Source organism: Mesoplodon densirostris, chromosome 4, assembly GCF_025265405.1.
Source record: "Mesoplodon densirostris isolate mMesDen1 chromosome 4, mMesDen1 primary haplotype, whole genome shotgun sequence".
Lineage (NCBI taxonomy): Eukaryota > Metazoa > Chordata > Mammalia > Artiodactyla > Ziphiidae > Mesoplodon > Mesoplodon densirostris.
The window spans coordinates 6,136,737-6,151,397 of record NC_082664.1 but is presented as its reverse complement, the minus strand read 5'-3'; the positions used below and the strand labels follow the sequence as shown (position 1 = coordinate 6,151,397).

Genomic DNA, 14,661 nt, shown 5'->3' with positions numbered 1-14,661 from the left:
TATCCTTGCTGTGACTGTAATAGTCTTACTTCATTTTCTCACTAAACAATTGATTTGTACTTTTCCCCATGTTTACAACAGGTGGTTCGTGTTTGACACAGAAACGAAAGACTTGGTCACCGTCCACACGGATGGAAATGAACAGCTGTCTGTAATGCGTTACTCACCAGGTTAGAATACGGTCCATTCACTCTGACAGATTGATGAAGTTCTCTGTAGATGTCTTTAAAGAAAAACATTCACAAGCCCCCTCAAGAGTGAAATTTAAACTATATCTGCACATAATTGTGGCACTTGGGCGTTCTCAACCTCCCTTCTTTGGGTCCCTATGCTTGTGTGGGGTTTTTTGTTTGTTTGTTTCAGCATGTCAAAAAGAACCTTTATTATATTTATAATAGCCTCTCATGCACTCATGCTTTCTTGCCAGGTGCCTCTGGAGCAGTTTACTTGTGTGTTTTTAACTCTTTATTACGGAAAATTTCAAACAGGGACAAAATTGGACAGAATAGCGTAATGAACCCCCATGTACCCATCACCCAGCTTCAATAATTATCGACTCTTAGCCATTTTGTTCACCCACAGCCCCACCCACTGCCCCTCCCATGTTGCTTCTGAAGCCGTTCCCAGACGTCTTATCCTTTCATCTGTTAATGTTAATAAATAGAGAGATCTAAAAAAGACGAGGACCCTTTTTTAACAGCTTTATTGAGGTATAATTTACATACGATATTTTTACTGTTTATGAAATGTACAATTCAGTGTGTCTTAGTAAATTTGTAGAGTTGTGCGACCCTCACCACCATCCAGTTCTAGAACCTTCCCATCACCCCCAAAAGTTCCCTCCCTGCCTATTAGTCATTAATCTCTACTCCCACCCCCAGCCCTAGGCAACATAAATGGCCTTTTCTGAACATCTCATATCAGTGGAGTCGTACAACACGTCACCTGTTGCATCTGACTTCTTTTAGTTATAATAATGTTTGTGAGGTTATTCATGTTATTGTCTGTGTATCAGTGGTTTATTCCTTTTTAACTGCTAGATAGTATCCCATTTTACGGATATGTCATGTTTGGTTCATCCATTCATCAGTTGGGGGATATTTGGATTGTTTGTGTTTTGGCTGTTATGAATAATGCTGCTAGGAACATTGATCATGTGTCCATTTTGGTTGGTTTCTTTTTTTTTGGCCACGCCTCATGGCTTGCGGGATCTTAGTTCCCCGATCAGGGATCGAACTCACACCCTCAGCAGTGAAAGCTTGGAGTTCTAACCACTGGACTGCCAGGGAAGTCCCCATATGTACATTTTGTACTCATAAGTCCCTTTTACTCCATAGGCGCCCTCTCTCTCTCTCCCTCTCTCTCTCTCTCTCTCTCTCTCTTTCTCTCTCATAGGCGCCCCCCGCCTCCCTCCACACACACACAAACAAACACACGCCACCCTCGCTTGCAGTTCATTTGTTGAACAAGCTGCTTCATTTTTCCCAGAGCATCTTCCACACTCTGGCTTTTCGTGAGTGCATCTCTGTGGTGTTGCTTAACATGTCCCTCTGTCCCCCGTATTTCCTGTAATGTAACTTGGGATCTAGATCCTCTTCCAGCTCTATGTGTATTGGTCTCCTCTTCCTACAAGAGACACATGAGGTCTGCTTGTCTCGCTGTCTATGCCATTAGAACCGTCACTGCCCAACACTTAGATCCATAAGGGGACTGGTTTTTCTATTTTAGCCTTTCTTCATTTATCAGATATAGTACTTCTAGAAAGAGAAACTTCCCTTCATCTACTTTTTGTTACCCAAATAGTATACTATTTTGTTACCCACTCATATGGTAGAGTTAACCAAGATAAATGCTTAGTTTCTTTCCCTTTATTTACCAGTTTCCAAGATAGTGAGTTTGTTCTCTGCTCCCTTGAACAACGATCAGTTGCTGGTGGTGGTGGTTTGGGTGCCGTTATGAATTTAAGTGTATTTGGTGTGTTCCAGTCTGTGATAGTTATGGTACGTGGAACAATGTATCCTTTATTGGCCACTTCAGTTTGGCTCCTGAGTCCTTTTGACAGCTTGGGTTCCTGGGATGCTCGTGGCTACTGGGCGGGTCATTGTTTCTAAGCCTCATCATTTATGCTTTTGGTTTAGGAAGCACTCTTTCTCTGTGATATGTAGGACCTTCAGCTATGTAAACACTCTTGGAAATAGCAGTTTTAGTCCTTGGAAATACTTGGCCAAGACTGAACTGCCGTCCCTCTGTAGGAGTCTTCTATTTTATAAGCTGATAGATGGCCGTACCTATCTCATGGTGGGGCTATGTTCTTGTTCTCCAGAGGTAACCTTATAGAAAGAATGCCCTTTTTAGACCCTTGCACCCAAAGACTTACAACTTCTCATCCTAAACAGACAACTGCACAGCCGCCTTGGGAACCTTTTCTCCATGTTGAGAAGTACCTTACTTGACTCGACATTTTAAGTGTCGTATTACGTTCTGTTCATCCTGGGCAATATTTTGCATCCTCCTATGTGTTTCTCATCATTTTCTTAGTTATTTTGAACCTCTGCTGAGTGCAGGAGGGCCTCATCTACAGCTGCTTTTCTAGAAAGCCCTCAGATATCTATTAGCTCCTGCTAACATAGCAGGGTCCTTTCGGGAGTCCATTTCTATTTCTTGTCAGTTATACTAATGACTGTCCCCTGGAGACCAGAGAGCCCTCACTACCAGTAACTCGGCCTCTCAGGTTTTAGAGTCATTGACTGGAGGCTGTGTGGGGCAGAGGTGATGAGCCTGGGCCAAATCAGGGCAACCTGCATGTGGATCCAGTGCCCTCTCTTCATTAGCCAGCTGTCCCTTGTCAAATCAGACAAGTTATTGTGGGGCTCAACCAAAAGAGGAGTTGTGAACGTGCTCTCTGAAGAGCAGAGCATTGTGCAGATGGCATGGGTGACGTGATGTCATCAGCAGTGATGGCAGTGGTGGTGGCCCCAGATCCTCGGGCTGTGGCCCCCAGTCCCATAGTGTTTTGTTCAGCACTGTATGCCCAGCACCGAGCTGAGAGGAGATGCAACAGAGTACAAAGAGGAGGTAATATATACATAGACAGAATAGATGCTCAGTGAATATTAGTTGATGCATGAATGCAGGCAAACTAACTACAGTGCATCTGACTAGACGCAAAGCACACTGTGATCATCATTATGAGTTTTCTGGTTGCACACGAGATTTTTCAGGCATGTGGGCTATACTATTGTAGATTACCGGCTGGCTCCTTTTCGGATTCAGGTATTTACAGATTTTAGACACACACACACACACACACACACACACACACACACACACACACACACACACACACACACACACACACACACACACACACACACACACACACACACACACACACACACACACACACACACACACACACACACACACACACACACACACACACACACACACACACACACATGCCCAAACACAGGCTGTCACACAGGAAGCTGCTGCCAAATCCCAGCCTGCATTTGCAGCCATCTCCCAGTGGCTCCCTGAGCTGTGCTTTGCTAAGAAGAGAAGACATCAAACTATGAGGGCTCTTTTCTCATTCCTTCAGTCTCATGCAAGTTCTGGATGTTGTGCCAGCAGCTAGAGGAAAAGCAAACAATTCTTGAGCTTTATGGGTGGAGCTGACCCCCAGGATGCTGGGAAGGACCAATACACTCCAGCTGCCGGGCTTGACCGTGATAAATGCTGCCTTTGCAGTCAGTAACATAGGCAGTGTCGAGGGAAATCATCAATAAACCAGTCTATAATAGGGGTAGAAAAGGACTTTCTTGGAGTCAAACTGAGGACTGTTGCCCAGGAGACGGCCTCTCAGATAACTCTGAGGAACTGCCCCAGAGAAGTGTGGTTTTCAGGAGTTTTATGTCTTCTCAGAACAAAGAACATCAAACAAGTCAAGGGTAGATTTCTGCAAAGTTAAAAAAAACAGATCAACATGTACACAGCGAGTCAGTATGGCACCTGGTGCCTAGGAAGGGAGTCTTATCATTTGAAGGAGTAACAGCTTTGGCATCCTAGGAAAGGAGGCATTTGATCCTTATTTTTAACATGGACATTCTTTTTTTTTTTAACATCTTTCTTGGAGTATAATTGCTTTACAATGGTGTGTTAGTTTCTGCTTTATAACAAAGTGAATCAGCTATACATATACATATATCCCCATATCCCCCCCCTCTTGCGCTCCCTCCCACCCTCCCTATCCCACCCCTCTAGGTGGTCACAAAGCACCGAGCTGATCTCCCTGTGCTATGCGGCTGCTTCCCACTAGCTATCTATTTTACATTTGGTAGCGTATGTATGTCCATGCCACTCTCTCACTTCGTCCCAGCTTACCCTTCCCCCTCCCCGTGTCCTCAAGTCCATTCTCTACATCTGTGTCTTTATTCCTGTCCTGGCCCTAGGTTCGAAGATATACAGATTGCCAACAAACACATGAAAGGATGCTCAACATCACTAATCATTAGAGAAATGCAAATCAAAACTACAGTGAGGTATCACCTCACACCAGTCAGAATGGCCATCATCAAAAAATCTAGAAACAATAAATGCTGGAGAGTGTGTGGAGAAAAGGGAACCCTCTTGCACTGTTGGTGGGAATGTAAATTAACATGGACATTCTTTACTTCTGGTCAGTGCACCCTTTTCTTTAATGATTAAAGCAGATGTATGTTTGACGTATGTTTGATAAGCCCCAAACAGACTGCTTTAGTTAGTGTAAAATTCAAGTTAAATCATGTATAAGCCAGAATGACTTCTCCATGTCTCAGTATGTGAAAATTTTTGCGTTAATTGCCTCTTTTGATCATAAATCTTTCAATAGAAAGCACTGACGATCAAAATGTTTGTCCCTTGATGTCAGGGTGGTTGCTGCCTGCCCTGTGTCCATCATGTCCCTTGGTGCTTGGCCTCTTTTTTGTTGTTTATATATGTATGGAGATTTGCCTAGTTATCCACATAGGGGGAAACTAAGCAGACATAGTGAACAAGTACAGAGGTATGCTAGTTGGGAAATATTTTATAGGCTATATATTTTTTCAGTTGTATCAAATTGTCATGCAAACATTGTACATGTGCTTTTAGCAGTTGGCTTAAAGCAAGCAGTGATATATGTCATGAGTAACTTGATGGCTAGGAAAAGAACAATAATACACATTATGAAAATGATAATCATCTGTAAAGCAGAGCAAAAAATTGCCTATTTCTGAGGGGAGCCAACTAAACAGATCATTTAAAGGGTCAGTTTTTCTTATATCTTATAACCATTTTGCCTTTTGGGACATTCTTTCTAGGTGCATCTCAGTTTCTCCAGAGGTACTGATATAAGTGCAACAAACAGTATGAGCAGTAATAGCACAAACACCCCCTTGTTTAGCCAGTAGAAAATCTAAGGCAGCCCTGTTATCTAATGTTACTTGGGCTAAGGAACTTAGGGATGTCTGTTGTGCTGCAATGCTTTTTGCCGTCTCTTTGGCTATTTAACCAATGGTGGCTGATAGATTTCTGATCATCTTTTTTGTGACAATATGTAAACCATATATTCCTGCACTAGGAATTAAGATTCCCCAAAGATTTTGCCACCAGGTGTCTTAGTATCTTTCTAACATGGTTCTCTTGACTCTGTAATGAAGAGACAAAGGAGGTTCATCTATTTCCTGATGTACAGACAATGGAGTAACATAATGTCCCAATAAGAGTAAACCTTCTATTTGTCAGCTTTTAAGAAATGTATGTGCCCATCCTTGGGAAGGTGGGTCAATTCCAATACCACCTATGAAGACAAAACCTGGGGGAGCACAGGTGATGGCTCCCAGAGTGCTCTCATTGATAGCCTCACGAATTGGGAGTTTTGTCAAAACAATTTTTTATTTATTTATTTATTTTATTTATTTATTTTTGGCTGCATTGGGTCTTCGTTGCTCCGCACGGGCTTTTCTCTAGTTGCCATGAGTGGGGGCTACTCTTCGTTGCGGTGCGCAGGCTTCTCATTGCGGTGGCTTCTCTTGTTGTGGAGCACAGGCTCTAGGCGCGTGGGCTTCAGTAGTTGTGGCTTGCAGGCTCTAGAGCGCAGGCTCAGTAGTTGTGGCACACGGGCTTAGTTGCTCCGCAGCATGTGGGATCTTCCCGGACCAGGGCTTGAACCTGCATCCTCTGCATTGGCAGATGGATTCTTAACCATTGCACCACCAGAGAAGCCTGTCAACACAATATTAAACTATGGATCACTTCTTGTAGGCCTTCCAAAAGTTATTTGCATGGTATTTAATATACAGTAGTTGCTGCCATAATTTACTCGCATTTCTCTCTTCAAGACATTTTTCAGTTAAGCGAGGGACAGATCAAGGGGCCCTAGGGTAAGTTGTGCTCGGTCTCTAAGGACTGAGGATCGTATCAGACAAGGGATGGACATATTAATATGTTGAAAATTTGAACCTGAAAGATCAGGCCAGAGAGAGGTTGGTCTGGGTGAGTGGTCACATTAGGAAAACCTGAACAGTCAGTGATACGTATTATGAGGGGCTTATATCGGTCTTGTATTGACCAAGGAATTTGACCACAGATCCACCAATTGGTTAGATTTTCCCCCAGTAGCTATACTCTGTGATAACTTTACTCAAGATCTTGTTTTCCATCCTGAACATTGGGACAAAAATATAGCTAAAAGTAACACAGTAACCTTCAATTTTGATAGGGAGACAGACATTTAGTAAACAGTTCAATTGAACTAGTAGGATGGGTCTTGCCGACCTAGTCTGGATTTGGGGGCCCCCTGTCTACTGTTGTCGTCTTCTTCTCTACCTGGCTTGATGGTTGTTTTAAGGTGAGTTTGAGGTTCGCAGTCCTCTCTATAGAGCAGTCTGGTGTGGAGGCCCTTTTAAAAAACATTAATCTCTAGCAAAAACCAAGAAGCAAACAATTGTGAACTGTTTCTCATATTAACATTTCCCGATTGGCAAACTTATGAAAATTTTCTATAACGTCTAGAAACATACATCTTCTTATAGCGTAATTTCTTTTCTCAATGTGGTATAAGATGTGTGTCCAATAAACCCAAACATCTTTAGTTTTTCTCTAATAAGACAAAGAGGTAAACTTAGATTTGCTTAGCAATTAATGTTTTAGTATTTTATCTTATTTGGAAATGATCTGTATATTTAATGAATTTCCATAATTTATATTAACTTAGCAAAACTCTAAAGTTCCAAGTTACCAAAATCTGGAGGAACTATTTTTAAGTAAACGTACTATATATAAAACATAATTATTCTTAAAGAGTTTACCTAAAAACTCTTATCTCATGTATCTCTATTTCCCTACTTATGAAAACATCATCATACCAAGTTAATTTTCTTGTTGACAAGTTTTGGAACAGAGATAACATGAGCTTATTGACTTCTTTTTTAAGATTTTTTTGGGGTTTTTCTGGCTGCGTCGGGTCTTAGTTGCGGCACACAGGATCTTCGTTGAGGCATTCGGGATCTTTTGTTGTGGTGCGCCAGCTCTTCGCTGTGGTGCGCAGGCTTCTCTCTAGTTGTGGTGTGCGGGGTTTTTTTTCTCTTCTCTAGTGGCGCGCAGGCTCCAAGGCTCATGGGCTCTGTAGTTTGCAGCACACGGGCTCCAGTTGAGGTACACGAGCTCAGTAGCTGTGGTGCACGGGCTTAGCTGCACCGCGGCATGTGGGGTCTTAATTCCCTGACCAGGGATCGAACCCGCGTCCCCTGCATTGGAAGGCAGATTCTTTACCACTGCACCACCAGGGAAGTCCCTTAATTGACTTTCAATAAACCTAGGTATAATAAAAGTATTACACTTAATGTTGGTGACTTAAAGACGTGTCTGTATTAACCAAACCAACAACTTAAACTTATTTTCATTTATTAAAGATTAATCCTGGATCATATGATACTTAAAAAATGTGAGGGGTTAGTTACTTGTTATAGTTAGAAATATTTCATTGGTAAGCACTTACTTCGAAGTCAATTAAATAGAGCTCTTTTTCAAATTAATTTTGATAATATCATTTGGAGGTAGAAACATGTTATATTTATAATGTACATACAGACATACGCACATCCAGATAGACAGACAGAGATCTCAGAGTTTTCCTGCTTGAGTTTTTAAAGGTCTCATTTCCCCTTTTCTGCAGTTTTAGGTTATACTAGTTGAGCCAAGGCTGTGGTCTCAGGCAGTGTGGGCTGTGCTTGCATTTCAAGGACGTGATAAGAGTTATACCTTCAAGTTTGCTTGAATACTTTTATTCAAGCATAAAAAGGAGTACTTTTATTCTCTCAGGTCAGAATTTTGAAAAAAAAATGTTTTATCAAGCCAGCTTTCTTTTTTTTTTTTTTTTTTGCGGTACGCAGGCCTCTCACTGCTGTGGCCTCTCCCGTTGCAGAGCACAGGCTCCGGATGCGCAGACTCAGCGGCCATGGCTCACGGGCCCAGCCGCTCTGCAGCATGTGGGATCCTCCCGGACCGGGACACGAACCCGCGTCCCCTGCATCGGCAGGCGACCTCTCAACCACTGCGCCACCAGGGAAGCCTGAGCCAGCTTTCTTTAATTGCACATGCAAAACTCAGTTTTAGAATGTCAAAAGAGTCCCATTCTGGCCATTTTAGAGCTAGATCATTTCTACAGTTGTAGAAGCCAGCCCGAGTTCCAGTGAGTGGCTGGCCTGTCTTGGAGCCGTTAGGCGTTAGAAGCGCAATTTCCTGATTTATTTTAGTTTCATTTCATTATACAGTACAAATCCTTCCAATTTTAAGCCACATTTTTTAAAAAGTCAACCAACTCAGTTTACCCCAAAGTTCCTTCTAGGCCTTTCCTGCCTGGAAATTCCTTCTAGGTTTCTTACCTGAACACTCCATCTAGATCCCTTGCCTGGAACTTCCCGCTAGGTTCCTTTCACCTAGGAAATGTACTGGTACCCCCTTAAGAGTCCAGGTCTTAAGGTAACAGCTCAAATAGAAGTCATGGACTGCCACTTCATACAAGAAGATCCAGACATCAGGAAAAACTCACCAAACCAACCAACCTCAAGAGTGCTGTGAAGTTGGGGGGCTGGGGCTGGGGCTCAAAGGGTCCATGCTTGCTACCCAGCATCCATCCAAAGTAGACTCCAGCGAATTCCCTGGTGGTCCAGTGGTAAAGAATCCGCCTTCCAGTGCAGGAGACGCAGGTTCGATCCCTGATCAGGGAACCAAGATACCACATGCCGCGGGGCAACTAAGCCCGTGCGCCACAACTACTGAGCTTGCACGCCTCATCTAGAGAGCCCACGTGCTGCAACTACAGAGCCCATGCGCCTTGGAGCTCACGCGCCATAACTAGAGAGAATCCCATGCGCCACAACGGAAGATCCCACGTGCCTCAACTAAAACGCGATGCAGCCAAAAATAAATAAATAAATAAATATCAAAGGCTGGGGGGAGAAAAGTAGACTCCAGGTGACCCCACGTGGGTTTTTCTGATATCCTGCCAACTATGCCAAGCATTGTAGATGGAAATATTCAATAAGCCAATCTCTAATAGGCATAGAACTGAGCCAAAGTGAGGACCATAGCCCAGGAGACAGCCTCTCAGATAATTCTGAGGCACTGCTCCAGAGAAGCATGGTTTCAGCAGTTTTATATCGCGTCAGAACAAAGAACTTCAAACAAGTCAGGGATACATTTCTTCAAGGTTTAAAAAGAAAAACAGAACAGCACATGCACAGCAAGTCAGGACGGCACCTGGTGCCTGGAAAAGGAATCTCATCATTGAGGGAGGACCAGCACTGGCATCCCAGGAAGAGAGGCATTTAGTCTTTATTTTTTATTTATTATTTTTGTGTGTGTGTGGTACGCGGGCCTCTCACTGCTGTGGCCTCTCCTGTTGCGGAGCACAGGCTCCGGACGCGCAGGCTCAGGGGCCGTGGCTCACGGGCCCAGCCGCTCCGCGGCATGTGGGATCTTCCCGGACCAGGGCACGAACCCACGTCCCCTGCATCAGCAGGCAGACTCTCAACCACTGCGCCACCAGGGAAGCCCTAATCTTTATTTTTAACGTAGATATTCTTTACTTCTGGTCAATGCACCCTTTTCTTTAGTGAGTAAAGCAGATGTACGGTGTATGTTTGATAGGCCACAAATAGGCTGTTTTAGCTAGCCTAAAATTCAAATTAAATCATGAATAAGCCAGAATGCCTTCCCCAGACTTCAGCATGATCACATTTCTTCGCTAGCAGACACCTACCTGCTGCTGCAGATGGGGTGTGTAGGATGAGCTCAGGTGGAAGTGAGACTGCTTTGTAAATCCTCTTTAAGGTTGGTGTTATGTTGTGCAGGGCGGGTGAGAGGTGAGCAGTTGCTTCCTGAAGTTAACTGTATGGGCTGAGAACTGAATCTTTCAGATAATTTCTCAATTCCGCAGGCACTAGTGAGAGGTCCAGGTTTCAATGGCTGATAATCTGTATGTGGCCTTTGGTTGAAGTGGGAGGTTCAGAGCGATAGTCCCAGACACAGGTGCATGCTGGGAGCCAGTGAAGCCGAGCCTTTGGCGTGCATTAGAGTCGCCCAGAGTGCATGGGCTTGTGGAGGGAGGGGTTCTTTGGCATCCTGAGAACCACAGACCTAGAGCATTTCTATAGATCATCTGGTAACCATTTCAGTCGCATTTTATTACATGTTTTCATTTATGAAATATCTTACATAAGATGGCCTAATGCTAATAAGCTAATGTTATGTGAATTTTTACTGAAACCATAGTCAACTACGATTGCCAGGCCCCTCATAGGTTCATTAAATATAGAACTGTAGTAGGGACAGTTCTCAAACTTGACATGCACATCAGGAACCTTACAGGGCACTTTGTCAGCGGACCAATGGAGTTTGGATTGGATTAAATTTGTAAATTTTTTAAAAGGAGAATGGAGATTGGAAGAAGATAATTTCATGTTCGTTAAGCCCAACTGCAAATACTTAGCCTGCCTGGTCTAGTTTCAACCTGTTGAAGCTTGGATTAAAAATCTAAAACCCTAGGGCTTCCCTGGTGGCGCAGTGGTTGGGAGTCTGCCTGCCGATGCAGGGGACACAAGTTCGTGCCCCGGTCCGGGAAGATCCCACATGCCGCGGAGCGGCTGGGCCCGTGAGCCACGGCCGCTGAGCCTGCGCGTCCGGAGGCTGTGCTCCGCAATGGGAGAGGCCACAGCAGTGAGAGGCCCGCGTACCACAAAAAAAAATAAAAATAAAAATAATAATAAAAAAAAATCTAAAACCCTAAACATGAAGATGAAAAAGGGAAGATCACAATGGATTAATACATTGCTCATGTGATTATACTGATCTCTTCTTTAATCTTATCAGTATCATTGAGACGTGGAGTTTCTCTGCTTTTATAAGAATGAATCAGAATCTGGTGTTCACTTGCATCACCCCAGCATCGAATCCCGCCTTTGCTGCCCAGGTGGGACTAGAGACCCGCTGGGATGCAGCCCCTGCCACCCAGCCAACCTCTCTCCTGCCCACACAACGTCCCCAAGCCTGCACTCCACCAGGCATGCTCCCCATACAGGTGCAGCAGTCTCCTGCAGAGCCCCAAATCACCTGTCCCGTGTGACAAGCAGGGCAGATGCACAGCAGCCATACAGCTACCCTGGAGACCCTGCTGTGCTCCCACCTGGCGCACTGTCTCCCATGCCCACAGTTCACTCGTCCTTCCAGCCCAGGTCAAGCCGTGCCACGCACTTAGCTGTGTCGTCTTAGGCAAGTGACTGAACCTCAGTTTTGTCATTTGCACAGCTGGACAAATTCTCCCTGCTCCTAAAATACTGTTGGACTTAGTTATGAGCTGTGTGGAAGCCCATCCCCAAACCTTGTAAAGAGGCAGTCAGTGAACCTGGCTATGGTGTTATCTTTCTCCTCCAGGTGACCAGACCCCTGCTCTCTGTTCTTATGAGTCAGTCCTCCAGCTGATTTTTTTCTGGGACCAAATGCCCGCTTCTTTTAGTCGAGTAAGTTTAGGAATTTTGTAGTCTCTGAGAGAGCTGGGGGTGAGGCATAGAGAGTTTACGGGTGAGAGGATGTGGTTCACAGGATGAGAAAGTACTCTGGAGGTCCGAGAAATAGGCGGCACTTGGGTTTCATTTGGCCTCTGATTAGCATAGTGACTGGAACTGCTTGGTTTTGATGTATTAGGCAGAGAGTTTTACTACATATTTATGAATGAGCTTAAACCGTTACATGAAAACTTTGTATTTCAAATTTTAAGGAGAAATTACAATCTCATTAGGCTCTTAGAAGTGAATTGCCAAGGGAGATTGTGAAATCCTATTTTTCATTCATCTTTAAAAACAGATATGGGGCTTCCCTGGTGGTGCAGTGGTTGAGAGTCCGTCTGCCGATGCAGGGGACACGGGTTCATGCCCCGGTCCAGGAAGATCCCACATGCCACGGAGTGGCTGGGCCCGTGAGCCGTGGCCGCTGAGCCTGCACGTCTGGAGGCTGTGCTCCACAATGGGAGAGGCCACAATAGTGAGAGGCCCGTGTACCGCAAAAAAAAAACAGAAAACAACAAGTGTGCGTGAGGATGTGGAGAAATGTGCACTGTTGGTGGGAGTAAAATGGTACAGCCATTGCAGAAAACAGCACAGCAGTTCGTAACAAAATTAAAAGTAGAATTAGCATATGGTCCAGCAATTCCACTTCTGGATACATACCCAAAAGAATTGAAAGCAGAGTCTCAAAGAGGTATGTGTACACCCATGTTCATAGCATCACTATTGACAATAACTAAACCATGGAGGAAATCCAGGTGTCCATCAACAGATGAATGGATAAGTAAAATGTGATATACAGTGGAATATTATTCAGCTTTAAAAAGGAAGGAAACCCTAACACATGCTACAACGTGGAAGAACCTTGACATCATGCTAAGTGAAATAAGCCAGTCACCAAAAGACAAATATTGTATGATTTCACTTATGAGGTACTTAGAGTGGCCAAAATCATAAAAGATGGAGGAGGCAAAATCATAACAAATGGTTCCATGATGAAGGAGAGTTCTTTTTTTTTTTTTTTTTTTTTGCCGTACGTGAGCCTTTCACTGTTGTGGCCTCTCCCGTTGCAGAGCACAGGCTCTGGACATGCAGGCCCAGCAGCCACGGCTCACGGGCCCAGCCACTCCGCGGCACATGGGATCTTCCCAGACAGGGGCACAAACCCGTGTCCCCTGCATCGGCAGGCGGACTCTCAACCACTGCGTCACCAGGGAAGCCCGAGAGCTCATTATTTTAGAGTTAACAAATGATAAGGTGGTTCTTATCTAAAGATCGTTGTGCTTAAGAGTGTACAAGTCAGTAGATAGCTAGCGGGGAAGCAGCCACATAGCACAGGGAGATCAGCTGGGTGCTTTGTGACCACCTAGAGGGGTGGGATAGGGAGGGTGGGAGGGAGACGCAAGACGGAGGGGATATGGGGATATATGTATATGTATAGCTGATTCACTTTGTTATAAAGCCGAAACTAACACACCACATTGTAAAGCAATTATACTCCAATAAAGATGTTAAAAAAAAAAGAGTGTACAAGCCAGGATGCGTACATCATTTATCAGATTTTCAGCTGTTCTTCACCCTTATTCTTTGTCACAGGGGCAATGGCATTTAGCAAAGAAATGCTCAGGCTCTGGTCAGACTGCTGGGTTCGAATCCCAGCTTCTATAAACCTGTGTGACCTTGTGCAAGTTACTTTACCATCCATGCCTCAGTTTCCTCTCCTGAAAATTGGAGATAATATCTACCTCACAGGGGTCTATGAGGATTAAGTAAGTTAATACAGGAAGAGTTTAGAATAGTACTCGTACATAGTAATTACTCAACAAATGTCAACTCTTATAATTATTTGATAGTAATTCTTGTTAGCATTTACTGTTTACTGTCATCATCATGATTATTGTCAGGGCTTGATCAGCTGGAGGATCAAGTGCAGGTGGTCTGCCGGGCAGCTCCCTGGCCTTCTCTAGAACCATCAGCAGCAGAAGGTGGCCCGCCCCCAGCTTCAGCAGTCCTCAGCCCATTTACCCCACCCCCTCACGAGTCCTGCTTTGGACAGGCTAACTCTGACTTGCCAACACCTTGATTTTGACCAGGCATTGGACAAGACTTCCGAAAATACCATTTCCTGATGGCGCCAGGCCATGCTATTTCCTGTAGGTCTTCCTACCTTGCGAGAAGGAAAACCAGGGGGAAGAGGTGGGGGGAGAACCCTTACTGACCTCATGATGTGCCAGTGACCGCTAGGACCTTTACAGACATTGTCCAAGGGAATCCTCTGAATTTCGATGAGAAGGTGCCATGCTTCGTGGATGGAGGAACTGGCGCTCAGTGAGAGGAGGGACACCTTTGCTGTCCCCGAGCTCATGGGCGGAGACCCCCCCTTCTCTAGGCTCCATTCTGGGTGCAGGTTGTCCGCCCCCCACGTGTTTCCTTTCTCCTTCCTTCCGGTTCCTGGCCCCAGGAAGGTCTAACCTCCTCCAGATTAGTCTCTCAGGCCCCGCTTCCGTCCCAGTACATCCTGGGCCTCCCCACTTTGGCTTCACACTTGGCAGGTTCATCTGCCAGCGACAGGGACTGCTCT

The 14,661-nt window shown here is 44.7% G+C and overlaps 1 protein-coding gene across 5 annotated transcripts in view; it reads left to right on the top strand.

The window, feature by feature from the left end:
• Window positions 1–14,661, top strand: part of EML1 (EMAP like 1) — a 141,394-nt gene that overhangs the window by 120,708 nt on the left and 6,025 nt on the right. For all 5 annotated transcript variants that reach the window (XM_060095653.1, XM_060095652.1, XM_060095656.1 and 2 more), the window contains one exon: window positions 82–170. In XM_060095653.1, coding sequence (XP_059951636.1) covers window positions 82–170 — 89 coding nt within the window. The remainder of the gene's footprint in view (window positions 1–81; window positions 171–14,661) is intronic.